The 25937-nt window shown below is 38.2% G+C and overlaps 2 protein-coding genes and 1 pseudogene across 3 annotated transcripts; 2 read left to right on the top strand and 1 right to left on the bottom strand.

Annotated features, from left to right (window-relative positions):
* The first annotated feature begins 11021 nt into the window (after window positions 1-11021).
* LOC132178522 (7-deoxyloganetin glucosyltransferase-like) lies at window positions 11022-13356 on the top strand. The gene is made up of 2 exons (XM_088515166.1): window positions 11022-11555; window positions 12226-13356. The coding sequence occupies exons 1-2, from the start codon at window positions 11039-11041 to the stop codon at window positions 13161-13163; spliced, it is 1455 nt and encodes a 484-aa protein (XP_088371292.1). The 5' UTR covers window positions 11022-11038; the 3' UTR covers window positions 13164-13356.
* Window positions 13357-14737: 1381 nt separating this feature from the next.
* On the bottom strand, window positions 14738-18282 carry LOC132178031 (uncharacterized; annotated as a pseudogene). The gene is made up of 6 exons (XR_015911896.1): window positions 18122-18282; window positions 16585-16801; window positions 16390-16485; window positions 16001-16146; window positions 15329-15547; window positions 14738-14998 (listed from the first exon to the last, which is right to left on the bottom strand). The product of XR_015911896.1 is annotated as an uncharacterized LOC132178031 (transcript).
* Window positions 18283-23140: 4858 nt separating this feature from the next.
* LOC132179493 (7-deoxyloganetin glucosyltransferase-like) lies at window positions 23141-25567 on the top strand. The gene is made up of 2 exons (XM_059592228.2): window positions 23141-23657; window positions 24559-25567. The coding sequence occupies exons 1-2, from the start codon at window positions 23141-23143 to the stop codon at window positions 25494-25496; spliced, it is 1455 nt and encodes a 484-aa protein (XP_059448211.2). The 3' UTR covers window positions 25497-25567.
* The last annotated feature ends 370 nt before the right edge of the window (window positions 25568-25937 follow it).

Below are 25937 nucleotides of genomic sequence, written 5' to 3'. Positions count from 1 at the left end.
ATAGAAGGCAAAACTACATCGTTTTGCACCTGTATATATTCATCTCTTTCTTCCAACCCTAAATCTCACGAAATCTCAAAATCACTCAAAGTTGCTGAGCAGCCTCTCTCAAGTCTCAACTCTCTCAAACTCACCCGCTGCTCATGATCGGCTCAACGAAAATACTGGGTAGTTTTTTTCTCAAATTAGACAGCCAAGGTCAGTGATTTTGGGTTCATTTTCTTGGAGTTTTTCCCGAGCTACTTTGATTTTTGATTTCCTACTATTTTACAATTATTTCCAATGATTTTGGGTCATTTATTGTGTATTTGTTGATTATTGGGGTATGATCGGAATGGGTTTTGGATTATATTGGGCCCAATAAGATATTAAAAATACAAGAAAAAAAAAATGAGGGTAAAAAAAAGCTCAAAAAGCCCTAAAGAAAGCCAAAAAAAAAAAGCCCAATTTTAAAAAAGCGGTTAGCGGGCGGTTATTTATTTCGCTAACCACTAACCGGCGGTTAACCGTTAACCGCTAACCGTTAGGCGGTTAGCGGTTGCGGTTAGTGAAATTTACTAACCGCTAGGGCGGTTACGGTTAGCGGTTATTGCCACTAACCGCTAACCGTAACCGCCTTTGCACCCCTATTCATATCTGTCAACGAAGGGAAAAACAATCTTGTTTCCTTTGCTACATCATTGACAGATGTTAATGCTGGATATGCTGGATCACATCAATCTTCAGCTGCTACAAGATCCTTGTCTTTATGGTAAGGATGGGTTGGCGGCATGCTCTATGAGGCTTGGGGGTTGACCTGGAAGCTTTGGTGGCTTAGGTGTGTCACGTAGCCTCTCAAATATGATAATATCTCTTATGCCTTTATTCATTCAACAACCGACTTATATTATATTATATAGCCTTACAACCTCAACAATTCAATTTTTATGGACATATGTTTTGATTTTTGTCTTTTTTTTTTAAAAAAAAAAAAAAAAAATTAATTTTGAACCTGTCACAACTATTATGTGGATTTGGCTCAAGTGCGGTAGTGGAAAACTACCGCACCTGCGGTAGCCCAAAAAGACCCAGTTTTGGGTCGTTTTGGGCAATAAAAAATTAATATTTTTAAAGAAAAAGAAAAATTAAAATATTAAAAAAAATAAAATATTAAAAAAACTAATAAAAATAAAAGAAAAAGAATAATTTGGAGCCACCCCTAGCCAGTTTGGGGGTGGATGAGCCACCCCCATGGCCAAGGGGGTGGTCCGGCCACCCCCGAAAGGCCAAAATGCCAAAATGCCAAAAAAATAAAATAAATAAAATAAACTTTAAAAAAAAGTTGGGTTTTGGGGGGTGGCCGGACCACCCCTAAGAGCCTGGGGTGGTTTCAGCCACCCCCTACGGCCAGTATAGGGGTGGCCGAAACCACCCCCATGGCCAAGGGGGTGGTCCGGCCACCCTCGAAAGGCCAAAATGCCAAAAAAAAAAAAAAAAAAAATTAAAAAAAAAGTTGGGTTTTGAGGGGTGGCCGGACCACCCTTAAGAGCCTGGGGTGGTTTCGACCACCCCCTACGGCCAGTATAGGGGTGGCCGAAACCACCCCCATGGCCAAGGGGGTGGTCCGGCTACCCCAAAAACCTTTTTTTTTTTTTTTTTTTTTGGCCCTTTGGGTGTGGCCGGGGCCCGGATCACCCCCTTACCCATGGGAGTGGTTTCGGCCACCCCCATACAGGCTGTAGGGGCTGAAACCAGCCCCAGGCCCTTGGGCGTGGTCCGACCACCCCCAAAATCCAAAATTTTTTTAAAGTTTTTTTTTTTTTTTTTTTTTGCATTTTGGCCTTTAGGGGGTGGCCGGACCACCGCCTTGGCCATGGGGGAGGTTTCGGCCATCCCATACCGGCCATGGGGGTGGCTCTAGCCACCCCTTGGTGAAACTGGGGTGGTCCGGCCATCCCAGTTTGGCCAAGGGGGTGGATCCAGCCACCCCTTTAATTATTCTTTTTCTTTTATTTTTATTAGTTTTTTTTTAATATTTAAAGTTTTTTAATATTTTTCTTTTTCTTTTGCTTTTTCTTTTTCTTTTTCTTTTTCGTAAAAATTATTAATTTTGTATTCCCAAAAAGACCCGAAATTGGGTCGTTTTGGGCTACCGCAGCTATATGGTAGTTTGCACTACCGCATAGAAGCCGAATCCATATTGAAAAGCAAGCATGCTGAATACGGTAGTTCAGTGTTAATTACGTGTACGTATAGCTCGCTATATATAGCATAAACTATGGAAGCAATAGTCTATTTAACATAGCTTTGGTAAAAAATGTCAGCTTAAAATTACCCAAAGAAAATGTTTCTCTTCGTCACCAAAATCCTTGTGTGTGATTGTTTATATTTTGGTGATTATTTGCGTATATCTGTTAATTCCGCATAAACTGTAATATTTATCTGTTAAGCGTTTTTCAGGTTTTACAAAGCAAAATGGACCAATCTAGCTACACATATAATGTCTCCTCCCCATTGACCATTTAGCCAGTTCATCACCGACATTGCTTTGTGACATAATATTCCACATATATATCCGTTTAATTAATTTGTTGGCTTGTACTACTCGGAGAAGGGGCCATTATGGAGGGGCTCTCAACTTTGGAGCAAGGAGTAGTCTAGGTTGTCCATATAGTCCCTTCTCAAAGCAGTAGAAGCCATCAAATTAATTAGACAGATGCATATGTTGCATATTATTTCACAAAGCAATGTCAGTGATGAACTGGCTAAATGGTCAATGGGGTGGAGGCACTATATATACAACTAGATTGATCCATTTTGTTTAGAAAAATCAACTAACCGTCTCCGCTAACCGCCTAGCTAGTACATGGACGGGCTCTAAACTTTGGGACAGGGAGTAGTCTATATAAGATAAGCCAATAATTTCATAGCGATCACGCTGTCCATATAGTCCCCTTTCCAAGTAGTACAACCCAACAAATTAATTAAAGGGATATATATATGTGGAATATTATTTCACAAAGCAATGTTGGTGATGAATTGGCTAAATGGTCAATGGGGAGGAGGCACTATATATATAGCTACATTGGTCCATTTTGTTTCGTAAAATCAACTAATCATCTCCGCTAACCGCCCAGCTAGCACATAGATGGGCTTTCCACTTTGGGGCAAGGAGTAGTCTATATAAGATAAGCCATCGATTTCTTAGCGATCAGGCTGTCCACATGATCCCTTCTCCGAGCACTACAAGCCAACAAATTAATTAAATGGATATATATGTGGAATATTATTTCACAAAGTAATGTCGGTGACGAACCGGCTAAATGGTCAATTGGGTGGAGGCACTATATATATAGCTAGATTGGTCAATTTTGTTTAGTAAAATCAACTAACCATCTACGCTAACCGCCTAGCAAGTACATGCAGGGCTCCCAACTTTGGGGTAGGGAGTATTCTATATAAGATAAACCATTGATGTCTTAGTGGTCAGGCTGTCCATATGGTCCCTTCTCCGAGTAGTACAAGCCCACAAATTAATTAAATGGATATATATGTGGAATATTATTTCACAAAAATAATGTCGGTGATGAACCGGCTAAATGGTAAATGGGGTTGAGGCACTCTATATATAGCTAGATTGGTCCATTTTGTTTACTAAAATCAACTAATAGTCTCCGCCAACCCCCTAGCTATCCGATGGAGGGGCTCTTAACTTTGGGGTAAGGAGTAGTCTATAAATATAAGCCATTGATTTCTTAGTGATCACGCTGTCCATATGGTCCCTTCTCCGAGCAATACAAGCCAACAAATTAATTAAATGGATATATATGTGAAATAATATTTCACGAAGCAATGTCGGTGATGAAACAGCCAAATGGTCAAAGGGGTGGAGGCACTATATATATAGCTAGATTGGTCCATTTTAATTAGTAAAATCAAATAACGGTCTCCACTAACCACCTAGCTAGCACATGCAAGGGTTGTCAACTTTGGGGCAAGGAGTAGTCTATGTAAGATAAGCCATTGATTTCTTAGCGATTAGGCTGTCCTATGATCCCTCCTCTGAGCAGTAAAAGCAAACAAATTAATTAGACAGATACAAATGTGGAATATTATTTCACAAAGCATTGTCGGTGATGAATTGGCTAAATGGTCATTGGGGAGGAGGCATAATATATATAGCTAGATTGGTCCATTTTTTTTAGTGAAATCAACTAACCGTCTCCGCTAACCAGCTAGCTAGCACTTGGAGGGGCTCTCAACTTTGGGGCAGGGACTAGTCTATATAAGATAAGATATTGATTTCTTAGCGATCATGCTGTCCATATGATCCCTTCTCTGAGCAGTACACTCCAACAATTTAATTAGACAGATATATATATGGAATATTATTTAACAAAGCAATGTCGGTGATGAACCGGCTAAATAGTCAATGGGTTGGAGGCACTATATATATAGCTAGATTGGTTCATTTTGTTTAGTAAAATCAACTAACCATCTCCGCTAATCACCTAGCAAGCACATGGAAGGCCTCTAGTGTTTGGGCAGGGAGTAGTCTATATAAGATAAGCCATAGATTTCTTAGCGATCAGACTGTCCATATGGTCCTTTCTCCGAGTAGTACAAGACAACTAATTAATTAAATGGATATATATGTTGAATATTATTTCACAAAGCGATGTCAGTTATGATTTGGCTAAATTGTCAAAGGGGAGGAGGAACTATATATAACGCTAGGTTGGACCATTTTGTTTAGTAAAATCAACTAACTATCTTCACTAACGTCCTAGCTAGCACATGGAGGGGCTCTCAAATTTGGTGCTTGGAGTAGTATATATAAGATCAGCCATTGATTGCTAAAAAATCATTGGCTTATCTTATATAGACTACTCCCTACCCCCAAAGTTGAGACCCCCTCCATGTGCTAGCAATGCAGTTAGCGTAGACGGTTAATTGATTTTACTAAACAAAATGGACCAATCTAGCTATATATATAGTGCCTCCTCCCCATTGACCATTTAGCCAGTTCATCACCGACATTGCGCTGTGAAATAATATTCCACAAATATATCGGTTTAATGAATTTGTTGGATTGTACTACTCGGAGAAGAGACCATATGGACAGCCTGATCGCTAAGAAATCATTGGCTTATCTTATATTGACTACTCCCTACCCCAAAGTTGAGAGCCCTTCCATGTGCTAGCTAAGTGGTTAGTTCATTTTACTAAACAAAATTGACCATTCAAGCTATATATATATATATATAGTGCCTCCACCCCCATTGAATTGAACGTTTAGCCGGTTCATCACCGACATTGCTTTGTGAAATAATATTCCACATATATATCCATTTAATTAATTTGTTGGCATGTACTGTTTCGAAAGGGGACCTTATGGACAGACTAATCGCTATGGAGTCATTTGATTATCTTATATAGACTACTCCCTGCCCCAAAGTTGAGATCCCCTCCATGCGCTAGCTAGGCGGTTAGCGAAGACGGTTAGTTGATTTTACTTAACAAAATGGACCAATCTAGCTCTATATATAGTGCCTCCTTCCCATTGACCATTTAGCCAGTTCATCACCGACATTGCTTTGTGAAATAATATTTCACATATGCATCTGTCTAATTAATTTGATGGCTTGTATTGCTTAGAGAGTGGATCATATGGATAGCCTGATTGCTAAGAAATCAATGGCTTATCATACATAGACTACTCCCTACCACAAAGTTGAGAGCCCCTCATTGGCCTAGGTAGGCGGTTAGCAAAGATGATTAGTTGATTTTACTAAATAAAATGGACCAATCTAGCTATATATATAGTGCCTCCACCCCATTGACTATTTAGCCGATTCATCACTGACATTGCTTTGCGAAATATTATTCCACATATATATCCATTTAATTAATTTGTTGGCTTGTACTGCTCGGAAAAGGGACCATTTGGACATCCTGATCGCTAAGAAATCATTGGGATATCTTATATAGACTACGCCCTGCCCCAAAGTTGAGAGCCCCACCTTGTGCTAGCTAGGCGGTTAGCGGAGATGATTAGTTGACTTTACGAAACAAAATGGACCAATCTAGCTATATACATAGTGCCTCCTCCTCATTGACCATTTAGCTAGTTCATCACCGACATTGATTTGTGAAATAATATTCCATATATATATCCGTTTAATTCATTTGTTGGCTTGTACTACTCAGAGAAGGGACCACACGGACAGCCTGATCGCTAAGAAATCATTGGCTTATCTTATATACTCTACTCCCTGCCCCAAAGTTGAGAGGCCCTCGATGTGCTAGCTATGCGGTTAGCGGAGACAGTTAGTTGATTTACTAAACAAAATGGACAATTCTAGCTATATAAATAGTGCCTCCTCCCCATTGACCATTTAGCCAATCATCACCGCCAATTAATTTGTTTGCTTGTACTGCTCAGAGAAGGGATCATATGGACAGCGTGATCGCTAAGAAATCAATGGCTTATCTTATAGACTACTCCCTGCACCAAAGTTAAGAGCCCCTACATGTGCTACCTAGGCGGTTAGCAAAGACGGTTAGTTAATTTTACTAATCAAAATGGACCAATCTTGCTATATATATAGTGCCTCCAGCCCTTTGACCATTTTGCCAGTTCAACACCAATATTGCTTTGTGAAATATTATTCCACATATACATCCGTTTAATTCGTTTGTTGGCTTGTACTGCTCGGAGAAGGGACCATATGGACAGCGTGATCGCTAAGAAATCAATGGCTTATCTTATATAGACTACTCCCTGCCCCAAAGTTGAGAGCCCCTCCATTGGATAGCTAGGCGGTAAACGGAGATTGTTAGTTTATTTTAGTAAAGAAAATGGACCAATCTTGCTATATATAGAGTGCCTCCACCCAGTTGACCATTTAGCCGGTTCGTCACCTACATTACTTTGAGAAATAATATTTCACACATATATCCATTTAATTAATTCGTTGGCTTGTACTGCTAAAAAAATGGGATCATGTGGACAACCTGATCGCTAAGAAATCAATGGCTTATCTTATATATACTACTCCCTGCACCAAAGGTGAGAGCCCCTCAATGTGCTAGCTAGGAGGTTAGCGAAGACGGTTAGTTGATTTTACTAAACAAAATGGACCAACCTAGCGATATATATAGTTCCTCCTCCCCATTGACAATTTAGCCAAATCATCACTGACATTGCTTTGTGAAATAATATTCAACATATATATCCATTTTATTAATTAGTTGTCTTGTACTGCTCGGAGAAAGGACCATATGGACAGCCTGATCGCTAAGAAATCAATGGCTTATGTTATATAGACTACTCCCTGCCCCAAACACTAGAGCCCCTCCATGTCCTTGATAGGCGATTAGCGGAGATGGTTAGTTGATTTTACTAAACAAAATGGACCAATATAGCTATATATATATATATATATATATATATATATATATATATATATATATATATATATAGTGCCTCCACTCCCATTGACTATTTAGCCGGTTCATCACCTACATTACTTTGTTAAATAATATTCCATATATATATATATATATATCTGTCTAATTAAATTGTTGGCATGTACTGCTCGGAGAAGGGATCATATGGACAGCATGATCGCTAGGAAATCAATATCTTATCATATATAGACTACTCTCTGCCCCAAAGTTGAGAGCCCCTCCATCGGATAGCTAGGCGGTTAACGGAGATTGTTAGTTTATTTTAGTAAAGAAAATGGACTAATCTTGCTACATATAGAGTGCCTCCACCCAGTTTACCATTTAGCCGGTTCGTCACCGACATTACTTTGAGAAATAATATTTCACACATATATCCATTTAATTAATTCGTTGGCTTGTACTTCTAAAAAAAGGGATCATGTGGACAGCCTAATCGCTAAGAAATCAATGGCTTATCTTATATATACTACTCCTTGCACCAAAGTTGAGAGCCCCTCCATGTGCTAGCTAGGAGGTTAGCAAAGACGGTTAGTTGATTTTACTAAACAAAATGGACCAACCTAGCGATATATATAGTTCCTCCTCCCCATTGACAATTTAGCCAAATCATCACTAACATCGCTTTGTGAAATAATATTCAACATATATATCCATTTTATTAATTAGTTGTCTTGTACTGCTCGGAGAAAGGACCATATGGACAGCCTGATCACTAAGAAATCAATGGCTTATCTTATATAGACTACTCCCTGCCCCAAACACTAGAGCCCCTCTATGTGCTTGCTAGGCGATTAGCGGAGATGGTTAGTTGATTTTACTAAACAAAATGCCAAAATGGACCAATATAGCTATATATATAGTGCCTCCACCCCTTTGACCATTTAGCCATTTCATCACCGACATGCTTTGTGAAATATTATTTCACATATATATCAATTTAATTAATTTGTTGGCTTGTATTGCTCGGAGAAGGGACCATATGGACAACATGATTGCTAAGAAATCAATGGCTTATCTTATATAGACTACTCATTGCCCCAAAGTTGAGAGCCCCTCCATCGGATAGCTAGGCGGTTAGCAGAGACTGTTAGTTAATTTTAGTAAACAAAATTGACCAATCTAGCTATATATATAGTGCCTCCACCCCATTTACCATTTAGCCGGTTCATCACCAACATTATTTTTGTGAAATAATATTCCACATATTTATCAGTTTAATTAATTTGTTGGCTTGTACTACTCGGAGAAGGGACCATCATGGAGGGGCTCTCAACTTTGGGGCAAGGAGCAGTCTAGGTTGTCCATATGGTCCATTCTCTGAGCAGTACAAGCCATCAAATTAATTAGACAAATGCATATGTTGAATATTATTTCACAAAGCAATGTCGGTGACAAAATGGCTAAATGGTCAATGGGGAGGAGGCACTATATATATAGAGCTAGATTGGTCCATTTTGCTTTGTAAAATCTGAAAAACACTTAACAGATAAATATCACAGTTTATGTGGAATTAACAGATATATGCAAATAATCACCAAAATATGAACAATCACATATAAGGATTTTGGTAACAAAGAGGAAACATTTTCTTTGGGTAATTTTAAGCTGACATTTGTACCAAAGCTATGTTAAATAGACTATTGCTTCCATAATTTATGCTATCTATAGCAAGCTATACGTACACCTAATTAACACTGAACTACCGTATTCAGCATACTTGCTTTGCAATATGGATCCGGCTTCTATGTGGTAGTACAAACTACAACATAGCCGCGGTAGCCTTTAGGGTCGTTTTGGGCAATAAAAAATTAATATTTTTAAAGAAAAAATAAAATAAAAAAATATTAAAAAACTTAAAAAAAAAAAAATATATATATATTAAAAAACTTAAAAATAAAAAATAAAATAAAAAAACCTAATAAAAATAAAAGAAAAAGAAAAAGAATAATTAAAGGGGTGGCTGGATCCACCCCCTTGGCTAAACCATCCCAGTGTTTCGCCAAGGGGTGGCTAGAGCCACCCCCATGGCCGGTATGGGATGGCCGAAACCACCCCATGGCCAAGGGGGTGATTCGGCCACCCTCAAAAGGCCAAAATGCCAAAATGCCAAAAAAAAAAAAACAAAAAAAAAAAAGGGTTTTGGGGGTGGCCGAAACCACCCCCTTGGCCATGGGGGTGGTTTCGGCCACCCCCATACTGGCCGTAGGGGGTGTCCAAAACCACCCCAGGCCCTTGACCATCCCTAAAACTCAAACTTTTTTTTTTAAGTTTTTTTTTTTTTTTTTTTTTGGGAATTTGGAATTTGGGCCTTTTGGGGGTGGCCATGGCCTTGGGGGTGGTTTGTCCATCTCCAAACCAGCCATGGGAGTCGCTGGAGCCACCCCTTTAATTATTCTTTTTCTTTTTATTTTATTTTTATTAATTTTTGTAATATTTTAATTTTTTTTTCTTTAAAAATATTAATTTTTTATTGTCCAAAACGACCCAAAACTAGGTTGTTTTGGGCTACCGCAGTTGCGGTAGTTTTCCACTACGGCACCTAAGTCAAATCCCTATTATGTGACTTTGTGCCACATAAATAAAAATTGGCTCTTAAATGGACCTTAGTTCTAAGATCCCTATTATATCTTTTTTTAAAATAGGAAAATCCTAACATATCTCTTTTTAAAAATAGAAAAATCCACATGCTTACACGTGGTCCAAACCGCACGTCAGTTGCACATTATTGAGGTTTTTGATCATTGACTATTTTGAGCCGGCTGTAATTATTATTTCTTTAATACAAGAAATTAAAAAAAAAAAAAAAAAAAATTTGTTTTATCTCATTGTTTTTTATTCTTATTCGTCGGCGAGGATAACGGGCAGTATCGCAGTTTGCCCGTTGCACATGTAGTAAAACCTTTTTTTTTTTTTTTTTTTTTTTTTTTGGTCTTTTTTATAACGGATAGAAACTTTCACCCTTGATTGACAGGTAGGTAAAGGTAAGGTACTTCCGTTTTGAAAATGAAGAAGGTAAGGTGAAGTCAGACGTATTCAACCATTAAATTAAGGAATACAAATTTTTTAAAAATTAATTTATAGGAAATTCTTATAAATTTGTGTTTAAAAGTCATACCTTTCATTTAAGTTATTAAAAAAAATGTAAAAAATATATGCTATTAAAAAAATATGTGCTTCTTACATATTAAGGATTCATTTTATTTATAAGAGACCGGTTTGTAATGAAAAAACTTGTCCTAAATTAATAAAGCCCTTTTTAAATTTTTAATTGAAACAATGTTCTTTTAAACTATCAAAAAAATATCAACGTCTCCAATAATGAAAATTAAGTAATACTTTGGGGGTTTAAGTAGATTTTTTTCAAAGAGTAATTTTGCTTAATCTACTTAATAATTGACTGGTTGGCAATCTCTCGTATTATTTAAGAAGCTAAAATAATTTTTTTAAGGAGAAAAAAAAAATGTAAAAGCTTATTTATGTTCGACAGTTTGGCTATAAAAGGCTCGCAAAAACCAAGCTTTCTCTAAAAAAGTCCCTGTTTGGCTGTTTGTGTGACCGTGGGAGACAGAGAGACAGATCTAGAGAGATGGATTCCACTTCGGAGAGGATTAAACCTCATGTTGTATGTGTTCCATACCCACTTCAGGGTCACATAAACCCAATGATCAAGCTAGCCAAACTCCTCCACCACAAAGGCTTTTACGTAACTTTTGTGAACACCCATTATAACCACATGCGCTTACTCAGGTCAAGAGGCCCCGACTCCCTCGACGGCCTGCCGGACTTCCGCTTCAAAACCATCCCCGACGGCCTCCCACCTTCGGACGCCGATGTCAGCCAAGACGTCCCTAGCCTTTGCGATTCCACCTCAAAGAATTGCCTCGCCCCACTTTGCAACCTTCTCTCCAAACTCAACGACACTTCCTCTTCCAACGCACCGCCGGTGACATGTATTGTCTCTGATGGGTGCATGTCGTTCACTCTTGAAGCTGCTGAAGAATTTGGAATTCCAAACGTACTTTTCTGGACGCCAAGCTCCTGCGGCGTCTTGTGCTATATGCATTATCGCCATCTTGTTGAACGACGTTTAACACCACTCAAAGGTCTATATTCTAAAACTTTTAACACTAATTTGCAAGTAAAAAATACATGTTTTTTTTTTTTTTTTTTTTAAATGACACGTCATTTTCATATACTTTTTAATGGTTTATTTTCACCATTAAATTAGACTCATTGACTTTTAATTTTTTTAATAAAAGTGGAGCTTTCAAAAATTAAAAAGTCTACGAAGAGGTGGTCCAACCGCTCCTAGATCTACCCTCTCACCTTTATCCGCCCGTGCATTATGGATTACTCATGTTCCACAAAATTCTGTGATTTATCAACTCTCTTGAGGTAAGCTGGTGGTGGCAAGTGGTTGTACTACCACCCACAAAATTTCACAAACGGGATGGTAGAGTAACCCTTTTCAGGCAAGAGAGTGATAGGATCACCCCACCATCTCATTGACATTTTGTATTTTTTTGCCTTCGTTTTTTTTTTTTTTTTTTTTCAATTTATTTCAAATGTTTAATGGGTGTAATTAAAATTTCATATATTTTCTATTAAGAAATTGATAAAAATAAATAAATAAATAAATTTTACCGAGCATAAAATTGAAAGATTTTCAAAATGTCATAACTTTCATTTAAATCAGGATAAAGAAATGATTGGAGTACCAAATTTTTTACTAAAAATGACTTACTAAATTAATGTGTAATTCATTCATTGCAGATGTAAGCTATCTAACAAACGGGTATTTAGAAACCGCAATTGATTGGGTTCCTGGGACGAAACACATCCGTCTGATGGATTTTCCAAGTTTCATTAGAACTACGGATGAGAACGACATCATGCTCAACTTCCTCATCCGTGAAACAAAAAGATCTTCAAGAGCTTCAGCCGTCATTTTGAACACGTTTGACCCATTTGAGCAAGACGTTTTGGATGCTCTCTCCACCTTGCAACTTCCTCGCATCTACACCGTCGGTCCACTTCTGTTGCTTGCTGATCAGATCAAAGATGAACGGCTGAAATCAATAGGCTCCAATCTATGGAAAGAAACCCCGGGATCGGTGGAGTGGCTAAATTCAAAAGAACCCAACTCCATAGTGTACGTGAATTTTGGCAGCATCACTGTAATGACACCCCAACAACTCATTGAGTTTGCATGGGGACTCGCCAATAGTGAGAAACCCTTCTTGTGGATTATAAGGCCTGATCTTGTTGTAGGCGATTCAGCCATTCTTCCTCCTGAGTTTCTTACAGAAACGAAAGATAGAGGCATGTTAGCAAGTTGGTGTCCTCAAGAAGAAATCCTCAAGCACCCCTCGATCGGAGGCTTTTTGACACATAGCGGGTGGAATTCAACGCTCGATACCGTCTGTGGTGGAGTGCCGGTGATCTCATGGCCTTTCTTTGCCGAGCAACAGACAAACTGCCGGTATTCTTGCACCGAATGGGGCATTGGGATGGAGATAGATAATGATGTTAAGAGAGATGAAGTTGAGAAGCTTGTGAGGGAGTTAATGGAGGGTGATAAAGGTAAAGAAATGAAGAGGAAGGTAATGGAGTGGAAGATAAAAGCCGAAGAGGCTGTCAAGCCTGGTGGTTCTTCTTACCAGAACTTGGACAAGTTGATTGCCGATGTTCTCCTTGCCGGAAATGTTTAAACGGAATTTCGATTAGGTGCTGTCAAAAAAACTACAACATTTGTCTTGTAAGTTCTTTTAGAACTGTTTTTACACCTAATCCAAATCGGTTTAAACCAAACGAAGAATTAGCAACAAGTAATATTGCTCTAAACATGATGTGACTATTAAAATTATTATTAAATTTAAGATAATTTTAAAAATCACATCAGAAGGAAATTGGCTCGATCGTATCTGCTCTTCCCTTGTTATAGGTCATTCTACATATTTCTAAAGTTTATCTCCATTCAATCATTCCATTTGTGTGATTTGATTAAACGAATTTTCTATTCTCTTATGTTATCATTGCTGTGTAGACAGCAATTTGGTAATTTGAATCTTTCGAGTCATGCTTTTGATAATGGTAGTCAAGAGTTGCTTTTATACAGAGAAATTGGCCAAGACTATTAATTAATTAAATTCTTTTTCTCTGAGCTAATTACTTTTTCTCTCGATAGACAATTTAATTCTCTTTATGCACTCAAGTGCATAGTAATATATGGGTTTATAATTTTGTCTAGAAATAAATCAAAATTGATAAGGAGTTGGCCGGTTACTTTAGAAATCCTATCCCTGAAAGATAATGTAACAGTGTCCTCTAATCTGGGAGAGGTGTTTCAAGCTAATAGTATTTAACTTAAATTGTCATTACAATCTTAATCATAAGGTGACATGCTATACTGATATTCAAGTTATTATTACAATATATAACTTCAATTATAATTATGTATCTTGGATCTTGGGTTTATTTCTTTTATTTTTTTATAGTAGATCTTGGATCTTATTGGATCTTCTAAACAGAGCACCACATGGTTTAGATTGTAATAATAATTTAAGTTAGATACGTCGGCAAACGAAACAGATCGAATAATATATAGTGAAGCTGACAATTTAGTGTGTGGGAGTTATGGAAACCACATGGGTAATAAAGGCTTGACTGCTTGAGTGTTTTTTTTTTTTTTTTTTTTTTTTTTTTTTTTTTTTTTGGAAGAACTCAAAAAGTAAAGAATATGTTACGAGGCCGTAAGAGGAAGTTTATTCTTTCTACAAAAATTGTAGGGACACTTCTTCAAAAAAAAAAAAAAAAAAAAAATTTGGCTCAAAACTTTTTTATAGAGAAATGCTACGCGTATTAATTTTTTTATTAAGAGATGGACACTAATTAGACGATGTAGAACTTATTTATTAATACCCGTACCATTTTTCTTTATTAATTGTTTTAATCATCTTCAATAAATAAGCCCTACATCATTTTATAATAGTATACATCTCTTGATAAAAAATTTAGTATTCCTAGCATTTCATTTTTTATAATATAGAGAGTAAAAGGATCTGATGAAAGTATATTCAATTTCCAATTGTAAGATGTTACCTTTTTAATCGATGACATTTTTTAAGCATGTTGATGTTTAGAAACAACATAAATTCTGTAATTTGAGAATCTACAACTTTTTTTAAAACCGTAAGAGATCTTAATCCCAACTAGACAACAACCACGCAAACATAACTCAAGCAAACACAAGAGACACTGTTGAGTCTTTTATTATCCGCAGTACCCAAATTTCCATTATCAACAACATTTTGGAGGCTATTTATTTGGTTCAAGGACTTGCTCAACCTTGGCTTAATTATACGCCACTAAATTTGCTGTGGATCAGATGTTGAGCCCCTTCAACCAGTCCTCGGACCACCTCACCGGCAGGTAAAATTTCCTCAATAAGCCCTACACCTTCGCCAGCATACAGCGCCATGCTTTTAATGTCACCTGTGGTCGTCAAATTTGGAACAGTACCCGCAAACTGCCAAATTTCTTTTTCCTGATAAAAAAAAAAAAAACCACCCTATATAAGCACAATTGATATATTCGCATATGTTACGATTCTAAGTGTTTTACATCATTTATGTACAATCTTAATATATCAGTTCGTCGAGTAATGGTTCAAATGGGTCGTGGCTTTGCCATCGAGTCACAAAGATGATGACCAATAGGTTAGGAAAAATGTCTCGGTACAGTGTAAATATGAGCATAGTATTAAGTCATCGAATAGTGAGAGATGAGTGGAACCGACAAAAGTGAAATGGTCTGTATTGAATCAATCCATGAAAAGGAGCCAAAAAAAAAAAGAAAAAAATTGTTAGATTCTCACCACGCCATGTATTGTTGAACGACCTATAACAGGCTGGTTGGCTTCATTCTCATGAAGAGGAAGGAATTTCCATTGATTGAAGAAAGGTGTTTGCAGGACACGTTGAGGTCCCCGGGCCACCTTGCCCGACCAAAAACGTTGGTATATTCAGTTTGGTCGGCTTCAATCAACTTCCTCTTGTATGTAGGGTGAGCATAGCTTTCACTAGTTGCAACAAACCTGCAAAACAATGCTAATTCAATCATCATAATCCTGCTAACTCTGAAGCAAACTCACAGAAGAACCGTCCAAGTATTGGACACCATGTGCCATTTTCTTTGTACAAACATTGAAGGTGACATTCCATCACGCCCACGCTGCAAATTAACATCATCATTCCCAGAAGATAAATGTTATATGCACTTTCAAGTGTATACTTTATAACATGCTCATAAAAATTATCCTTGAATTTTGGATGGATTGTCATTAAATTTTAAAATTAATGCTGATTTTCATTATTACGTCAGAAAGCTGCGCGTTTAAGATTGTGCAATTGAAAGTATATATAGCATTTCTCTTTTCAAAATAAGTTTTTGAAATAAACGATGATTTAATAATTCCCTCACAGCGCGCGGCGCGATAGCTCAAATGAGTTGTTTAAATTTGGTTAATGTAAATTGAAATATTCCAAACCTTGTGCCGAGGCAGACGCCTTGAGCACCGAGGGCGAGCGCAGCAACATAACCACGTTCGTCCACAATACCCCCGGCAGCGATAACGGGAATGTCTTGATCCCCAACAAGATTAACCACCCTTGGCAATAATGCTATCAAACCCTCCTAAAAATAATTGAACAACACAAGGGGTCAACTTTTACTTAATCATTCAATTTAGCCAGCATTATAATTTCATCAATGAATCACATCTTTGATCAACTATTTGGATTTAAGGAATTGTATATAATTAATATAATACCCTATAAATTGTACAAGATTTTCTTCCCAAACAACAAGCTCATGATAAATGTATAATTGCACAAGAATGTAACTATACTTCCAATAGCAGCAACAAGCATAATATACCTGACCAATTACATGCCCTCCTGCTTCAAGTCCTTGGACAATAATTGCATCTACACCAGCATCAACTGCCTTTTTTGCTTCTTCGAAACTTCCAACCTATAATAGAAATAGTTGTAGGATAAAAATATAGTTTATAACATTACTCGTTTGTTTTATTATTTTCTCCCAAGACAAAAATAGGTAGAAAACACTTACTTGGGGTACAACCTTGACCCCAGCACGACGAGCCTCAAGTAGAAGCTCCTGGGAACATTCACCCCATGATATTTGCAAGACAGCTACCTTCTCATCCAGAATAGCCTTTATGTTTTCCTTATGTGGAAATGTAAGAACAACACCAACACCAAATGGTTTGTCTGTTAAGGTTCGTGTTTTCCTTATCAACTCCCGTAAGTAGTCCGGTGACTCATGTTAAAGAAAAATTAATTTGGAAAGATGAACAATGTACACTCAAAATTTCAAGTTAGAAAAGTACTAGTGTATTTTATAAATCTAATAGTACTAAAAAGGGAAAGTTTAAGTTGTTTCTTGGTCCGACGCATGATGTTGTATTTATTTCTTTTTTGTTTAGACTGTCATAATTATCATTGAGTTTTTATTTTATTTTATTATTATTATATTTTTGTTTTTTTTATGAACTCTTAAGAAAATGTTTGCTTTCATCCTCTAGTCTTCCTTCTATTCTCCCCATTTTCAACCACTGGATATATGGGCTCATGTGTGAGACTCACATAAACCCCACAAATCTAATGGTGATTTTGAAAATTGAGAAGATAGGAGAAGAACCAAGGAAGAATGTATAGCAGGTCTCTAAATTCTACCATTTAACAAAACCAAGCTTGTGATAATACTTGAGTAGTGGAGCATCTGTTCATCATCAACACTATGGTGTTTAGTCCTCATCCAATGTTCACTGAGCTTTAAGAAGACTACCTTAATTACTATGGTGTTTATATCATGTGGGCCTAATATTGAAGAACTTTTCCCCCTCTCAACCTTATCTCTAATTATAGATCAGTAGATGGTGAGATAAGGATCACAACAAGTGGGTTAGTACTATAATATAAATTAAATGAATAAATTCATCCATTCCTATTAGCTTAAATTTTCAAAGTAAGCAGTAATTTAACATAGTATCAAAGCAGATGTCGTGAGTTTAAATCCTGTTTTCGCCATTCACCAATTCCAATTAAATTTTTCACGTATTAAGCCTCAAAATTTTAGAATAAGTACTAATTTAACGGGTAGAACTTAGAAGTCTATCTCCTCCAACAACTTCCTTCCATCCTCTCGTTCTTCAACTGTTCAAAAATACACCCACAAACTCAACAAAGTACATCAATCCGAACTTATTCGAAATTTGTGCTCTCATCTTATTCATGTATTATGCCCACAAATTTGTGAGAGTGATTCTTATTAGGAAAATTCATACAAAACATTTTCTGGATACTAAGTTCTACAATCTTAATTAATTTTGATGAATTTTAGAAACAATTTACAGCTAAAACTCTCTATAAATAGTAGAATATAAACAAGAAACAAATGGTGGGAAAATAACTGATAAGGAAAAAGATAAATACCTCCCATGATACCAACCTCCAAACGTGGGCCCTGCTAAAGGAGTTGGATTCACCCCTGCTATGAACCCTCCTGCTATGGTGTCGATCACTCCCACTACTCCCTGCATTCGTGGGATGGTCTGTCCTCAATTCTCCGACCTCTCTCTGCGCACCCTGTCTTGACATCTATCGTTCTTGTAGTCCGCAAGGATCTTCTCATCCTCCTCTGAGAAATCGCGACCTTCGTATCCGTGTAATTGGCCCTGAACTCCATACCTCCCCCTATCCGCTGGCCTTGGAGGGTGGCCCCTATGGGCATCATTCCTTCTGTCATGTCTCCGATTTTTGTACCTCTACAACTCCTACCTCTGACTCCCGTCTTGTTTCTCCGGGGCACTCTCCTCGATCCGAGGATTTTCATTTGTGCATTGAAACGCCTGCTGTCTTTGTCCTACCATGAATCTGGCTAACTTCCCGTTTTTTATGAGCTTCTCGATCTCCATCCGTAACGTGATACAATATTCAGTGTAGTGGCCATGGCCCTAATGGAATTCGCAGTACTTGTTCATGTTGCGCTTGTGGGGAGGGGTTCGCATTGGCGGGGGGTGTGTTACTTCTGGTAGGGCGTAGATCTCATGCCAAATCTCCCTTAGGTTGGTGTTCAAAGGGGTGAAGTTGAATTCCTTTAGAACGGGGTCCTTCTTCCTATCCTTTTTCTACTCTTTCTTGGGTTGGGACTCAGTTGGAGGGGCTTCTATTTTCACACTCCCTAACTGGCTTTCCCTTGCTGCCGTGAAGGCCCATATTGTTTCTTCCCTGTTGATGTACTCCGCTACTTTATCCACAAACTCTTGGAGGGTGGCAGGCGGTCGTTGTGCTATTTCAGTAGCTAGAGAGCTTGAAGGGTGGACTCCGTGCATGAGAGCCATTAACACCAAATCACCAAGTGCCTCTGCTCTTCCAGTTTCTCTCTATTGAAGCGATCTACATAATCTTTCAAGGACTCGGCATCTTTCTACTCGATGGTCATCAAGTGCGTTACTAGCATTCTCCATTTTCGCGTGGACATGAACTGGTCCAAGAACATTTTTGCCAAGCCCGTGAAGCAATCGATTGAGTTCGGAGGAAGAATGGTGAACCATCCACGAACGGTCCCCTTCAGGGAGAGAGGAAAAACATGGCAGGTGATCTCGTCAGGGGTCACGTGTAAAGCGACATGGGTGCGGAATGTTTCAAGGTTCTCTCTGTGATCAGTGCTACCGTCATATGGGGCGACATTAGGGACCTTAAACTTTTTGGGTAAAGGGTAATTGAGCACCTGTTGGGTGAATGTCAAGTTCGTGCTTTGGAGGACATCTTCCACCATTGTGTGCTTCCCTTTTACTTGGCAAGCCATCTCCTTGTACTCGCTTTTCAGTTGGTGGTACAGTGCCCTTAGATCGTCTCATAGTGGTTCCCCATGGGGCTATTCTTTATAAGCGTCGTACTCCTCATGCACCCCTCGCTTATCCTAGTTCCACTCCCGTCTACGTCGTCCTGGCACTCCTCTATCATGGGGTTCAACCTCCGGATGAGTAGATCTTCCGCCCTGCTCATACATGGATGTATACTCTATTCTGAAGTGTTCTTCAATTCATAGCCTTCGTCTTCGTAGGATCCTTTTCCATAGTAACTAGGCATGTAGTCTTTCCCGCAATACCTTCCAACGCTATCCTCGTGTTGGTTTACATATCTGTAACTATCCTCGCGGCGGACTCGTTCGTTCTCGCTGTGATAGTGACCGCCGCCACAATACCGGCAGTCCAATACATAGTAGACGTGGCTGTGTTTCCTCATAGTACTACTCATTCTGCAGGTAATAGTCTTATGGCATTGTCCCCATCCTGTAGGCATCATAAGGATACATCTCTTGTTTAGTATTCGGTTGAGGTGGGTCGCTCTGCGTTTCTACTCCTGGCTGTTCGGGCGGAAGGCCTTGGAGGAGAGCATGTCGTTCCAATTCTTCGTTCCAGAGGACGAGATTTCGAATATACTCCTGCTCCTGCTCTAGCTACGAGGCTAGGTAGATTAGCTGGGATTCTGGACGATCCTGCTTCGTTGTGGCGTCTAGACCTCGTTTGGGATATGGTTGGATTTTCAGGGGGTTTGAGGGCCTAACGAGTTTGAAGATGTTAGTCACCGTACGTGTTGGTGGGGGAGTTGAGGCTCCGTCGGTCGACAACTGTTCTCCTCGTATGCGGGCATCCATACCGTTAGTGGCAGACATTTTCTTTTTTTAAGGCGAAGAGACTAAGTTTCACACCGCGTCCCTTCCCACAGACGGTGCCAAACTGTTCACACAGTTTGCCGGCCACTAATTTGGATTGCCCCAGAGAGAATACAATTGGATTAGAACAAATCTTCTCTTCTCTTTTATTCCCTTTTCACTTTTCTTTTTTTTTTTCTCTCTCTTTCTCTCTTTCTCCCGTATATTTCTTCAACCCTTTCTCTCTATCGGGATTCAAACCCCTATTTTACCATAAGTGAACGCGTGTCCCCGATTGGGAGAGGGATGGTCTTGATAGACCCACCTGTCTTCCGTACCATGGGTATGGCTTCTCTATGTACAACGGGCCTGTAATGAGGTGAAGATTTGACAGAATTCGTTTGACATGATAGCTCATTTCTCTTGATTGGACATTTGCTCTCCCTTACATCGAGGTTTAGTGACCCCTTCTCTCGATCCTAATGAGAGCGCCGAGGTTTGCTGTAAGATTCAGGGCTCACGGAATGGACGACCTTCATTACGCGTACCCGAAACTCATAGGTCTACTACGAAAGAAGAGAGTGGGCGTGGGTGACTTCGGAGCTTCCAATTTTACATCTTTGGGCCACTAGGCTGATTTGTGGACGCAGATGAGGCCCAGGGCCATAGGCCTTTGGGCCTTTGGGATGACTCGAGACCACTACACACGTGGGATGCTTAGGTTCGGTAACTTCTGCGTTTGGTCGATCCCTGGTCCAACGTTTTAGTGAGATTGTATCGCATTAAAATGGAAACAATAAAGATTAACAACTACTACTTAAAGTTTTATGGAAAAGAAGGTATGAAGAATTCAAGACTAATCGAAGGTAAGAGTTATTTGTAACGGTCTCATGAATAATATATTTTTAGTATAATGTTTCGGCCATAAATGATAGCAGCAAAAATTGAGAATTGAAAAAAAAAAAAAAAAAAAAAAGATATATATATATATATAGAGAGAGAGAGAGAGAGAGAGAGAAAACATAACGATTAGGGAATATAAAGACCCTAGTTGGCCCCAAAGAAAAAACAAAGAATAACACTGAAAAACTAAAATTTTATTGATACTTCAAAAATAAAATGAAAAATAACACATACTAGATACCTTTATATAAGCTTTTGATGGAAACCATGGGTTCTGCTCCCTTTGTTGCGTAAGGAGGAGCCCTCCCCGTGATCACCACCTCCGCCTATTTCAAGGTGCAACGTTTTCAAAACAAGTATTCATTGCTGCAAACATCTCTTCCATGTGCTCAATTTGATCTCATCTCCTTCTACAACTCTTGTTGGGCCGTACTTAGGAACCCCTCCTCCTTCTCCAACAATTCCAACTTGTGGTGAGACATGGTGGAATTTGACTTTGATACCAAGTTGTTACGAACTTAATAAGTTTGAGAACGGGTTTTCAGGTGTTGGACAGTAACAAAGCATGATTTGTCTTCATAAGCTTGCGTATGGTGAATGCATTTGAGTAATACGGTAAGTTAATTCGAGATGTCCTGTAAAATATTTCAAGGAGAATAGAAAAACTTGCTAAAAGGCTCAATGTATTCAATTATTTTAACAATGATATATGAGGCTTATATAAGCTGTTTACATAGTGATCAAAAGGGAAAGAATAATTATACAAATCAAACATCAATGACAGTAATCAGCCATGATATCATGGGATTGTGTATTTACAATATACTTTATAAAAACTACATCAATCTTTCCTTGTGAGTGCACATCTTCATATCTGTCAGCTAAGGGAAAAACAATCTTGTTTCCTTTGCTACATCATTGACAGATGTTAATGCTGGATATGTTGGATCACATGAATCCTCATCTGCTACATGATCCTTGTCTTTATGGTGAGGATGGGTTGGCTGCATGCTCTATGACGCTTGGGGTTTGACCTGGAAGCTTAGGTGGCTTAGGTGTGTCATGTAGCCTCTCAAATACGACATTATGCCTTTATTCATTCAACAACCGACTTATATTATATTATATAGCCTTACAACCTCAACAATTCAATTTTTGTGGACATACGTTTTGATTTTTGTTTTTTTTTTTTATATAAATAAAAAAAAAATTCAATTTTAAACCTAACACAACTATTATGTAACTTTGTGCTACATAAGTAAAAGTTGGCTCTTAAATGGACCTTAGTTGATTCCTATTATATCTTTTTTTAAAATAGAAAAATCCTATCATATCTCTTTTTAAAAATAGAAAAATCCACATGCTTACGTGGTCCAAACCACCCGTCAGTTATACGTTATTGAGGTTTTTGATCATTGACTATTTTGAGCCGGCTGTAATTATTATTTCTTTAATACAAAAAAAATTTAAAAAAAAAAAAAAAAATTGTTTTATCTCATTGTCTTTTTTATTCTTATTAGTCGGTGAGGATCATGGCCAGTATGATATCGTAGTTTGCCCGTTGCTGCACATGTAGTAAAGCCTTTTTGTTTTTGTTTTTTTTGTCTATTGTCTTTTTTTATAACGGATCGAAACTCTCACCCTTGACAGGTAGGTAAAGGTAAGGTACTTCCGTTTTGACAATGAAGAAGGTAAGGAGAAGTCAGACGTATTCAACCATTAAATTGGTTAATTGAAACAATGTTCCTTTAAACTATCAAAAAAAAAAATTATCACTGTCTCCAATAATGAAAATTAAGTAACACTTTGGGGGTTTAAGTAGACTTTTTTCAAAGAGTAATTTTGCTTAATCGACTTAATTGACTGGTTGGCAATCTCAAGTATTATTTAAGAAGCTAAAATTATTTTTTTAAGGAGAAAAAATAAATGTAAAAGCTTGTCTATGTTCGACAGTTTGGCTATAAAAGGATTGCAAAAACCAAGCTTTCTCTAAAAAAGTCCCTGTTTGTGTGACCGTGGGAGACAGAGAGACAGATCTAGAGAGATGGATTCCACTTCGGAGAGGATTAAACCTCATGCTGTATGTGTTCCATACCCAGTTCAGGGTCACATTAACCCAATGATCAAGCTAGCCAAACTCCTCCACCACAAAGGCTTTTACGTAACTTTTGTGAACACCCATTATAATCACATGCGCTTACTCAGGTCTAGAGGCCCCGACTCCCTCGACGGCCTGCCGGACTTCCGCTTCGAAACCATCCCCGACGGCCTCCCGCCTTCGGATGCCAATGTCAGCCAAGACGTCCCTAGCCTTTGCGATTCCACCTCAAAGAATTGCCTTGCCCCACTTTGCAACCTTCTCTCCAAACTCAACGACACTTCCTCTTCCAATGCGCCGCCGGTGACGTGTATCGTCTCTGATGGCTGCATGTCGTTCACTCTTGAAGCTGCTGAAGAATTTGGAATTCCAAACGTACTTTTCTGGACGCCAAGCTCCTGCGGCGTCTTGTGCCTTATGCATTATCGCCATCTTGTTGAACGACGTTTAACACCACTAAAAGGTACTATATTCTAAAACTTTTAACACTAATTTGCAAGTGAAAAATACATGGTTTTTTTTTTTTTTTTTCTTTAATGACACGTCATTTTCATATACTTTTTAATGGTTTATTTTCACCATTAATTTAGACTCATTGAGTTTTAATTTTTTTAATAAAAGTTGTTAGTTTTCAAAAATTAAAAAGTCTACTAACAGGTGGTCCAACCGCTCTTAGATTTACCCTCTCACCTTTATCCGCCCAAATTTCCTTAGGGAGGTGCTTTATGGATTACTCATCTCCCACAAAATTTTGTGATTTATCAACTCTCTTGAGGTAAGTACGTGAGAAATACATGTTTCTTTTTTAATGGTTTATTTTTACCCTTAAATTAGAGTCATTGACTTTCAATTTTTTTTAATAAAAGTTGTTAGTTTCAAAAATTAAAAAGTCTACAAAGAGGTGGTCCAATCGCTGCTAGATCTGCTCTCTCACCTTTATCCGCCCCAAATCTCTTTAGGCCTCGTGCTTTATGGATTACTCATCTCCCACAAAATTTCGTGATTTATCAATTCTCTTGAGGTAAGCTGGTGATGGCGAGTGGTTGTACCACCACCCACAAAATTTCCCAAACGGGATGGTCGGGTACGTGATAGGATCACCACCATCTTATTGACTTTTTGGACTTTTTTTTTTATTTTATTTTATTTTTATTTCAAATGTTTCATTGGTGTAATTAAATTTCATATTTTTCTACTAAGAAATTGATAAAAATAAATAAATAAATAAATTTAACCGAGCATAAAATTGATAGATTTTCAAAACGCTTTAACTTTTACTTACATCTGAATAAATAAATTATCAGGGTACCAATTTTTTTACTAAGAAAAACTTATTAAACTGATGTGTAATTCATTCATTGCAGATGCAAGCTATCTAACAAACGGGTATTTAGAAACTGCAATCGATTGGGTTCCTGGGATGAAACACATCCGTCTGAAGGATTTTCCAAGTTTCATTAGAACAACGGATGAGAACGACATCATGCTCAACTTCTTCATACGTGAAACAAAGAGATCTTCAAGAGCTTCAGCCATCATTTTGAACACGTTTGACCCATTTGAGCAAGACGTTTTGGATGCTCTCTCCACCTTGCAACTTCCTCGCATCTACACCGTCGGTCCACTTCTGTTGCTTGCTGATCAGATCAAAGATGAACGACTAAAATCAATAGGCTCCAATCTATGGAAAGAAACCCCGGGATCGGTGGAGTGGCTAAATTCAAAAGAACCCAACTCCATAGTGTACGTGAATTTTGGCAGCATCACTGTAATGACACCCCAACAACTCATTGAGTTTGCATGGGGACTCGCCAATAGTGAGAAACCCTTCTTGTGGATTATAAGGCCTGATCTTGTTGTAGGCGATTCAGCCGTTCTTCCTCTTGAGTTTCTTACAAAAACGAAAGATAGAGGCATGTTAGCAAGTTGGTGTCCTCAAGAAGAAATCCTCAAGCACCCCTCAATCGGAGGCTTTTTGACACATAGCGGGTGGAATTCAACGCTCGATACCGTGTGTGGTGGAGTCCCGGTGATCTCATGGCCTTTCTTTGCCGAGCAACAGACAAACTGCCGGTATTCTTGCACCGAATGGGGCATTGGGATGGAGATAGATAATGATGTTAAGAGAGACGATGTTGAGAAGCTTGTGAGGGAGTTAATGGAGGGTGATAAATGTAAAGAAATGAAGAGGAAGGTAATGGAGTGGAAGATAAAAGCCGAAGAGGCTGTCAAGCCTGGTGGTTCTTCTTACCAGAACTTGGACAAGTTGATTGCCGATGTTCTCCTTGCCGGAAATGTTTAAACGGAATTTGGATTAGGTGCCGTCAAAAGACTACAACATTTGTCTTGTAAGTTCTTTTAGAACTATTTTTTTTTTTTTTTTACACCTAATCCAAATCGGTTTAAACCAAACGAAGAATTAGCAACGAGTAATATTGCTCCAAACGTGATGTGACTATTAAAATTATTATTAAATTTGAAATAATTTTAAAAATCACATCATAAGAAAATTGGCTCGATCTTATCTGCTCTTCCCTTGTTATAGGTCATTCTACATATTTGTAAAAGTTTATCTCCATTCAATCATTCCATTTGTGTGATTTGATTAAACGAATTTTCTATTCTCTTATGTTATCATTGCTGTTTAGACAGCAATTTGGTAATTTGAATCTTTCGAGTCGTACTTTTGATAAAAGTGGTCAAGAGTTGCTTTTATACAGAGAAATTGGCCAAGACTATTAAT

This window comes from Corylus avellana, chromosome 4, assembly GCF_965113065.1.
Source record: "Corylus avellana chromosome 4, dhCorAvel1.hap1.2, whole genome shotgun sequence".
Classification (NCBI taxonomy): Eukaryota; Viridiplantae; Streptophyta; class Magnoliopsida; order Fagales; family Betulaceae; genus Corylus; species Corylus avellana.
Note: the sequence above shows the minus strand (reverse complement) of the source record. Positions and strands in the feature narration are given on the sequence as shown.

Coding starts and splice junctions, on each gene's coding strand:
- LOC132179493 (XM_059592228.2), top strand. CDS start 23,141: ATGGATTCCACTTCGGAGAGGATTAAACCTCATGCTGTATGTGTTCCA. Junction 23,658..24,558: donor ACGTTTAACACCACTAAAAG/GTACTATATTCT, acceptor CATTCATTGCAG/ATGCAAGCTATCTAACAAAC.
- LOC132178522 (XM_088515166.1), top strand. CDS start 11,039: ATGGATTCCACTTCGGAGAGGATTAAACCTCATGTTGTATGTGTTCCA. Junction 11,556..12,225: donor ACGTTTAACACCACTCAAAG/GTCTATATTCTA, acceptor CATTCATTGCAG/ATGTAAGCTATCTAACAAAC.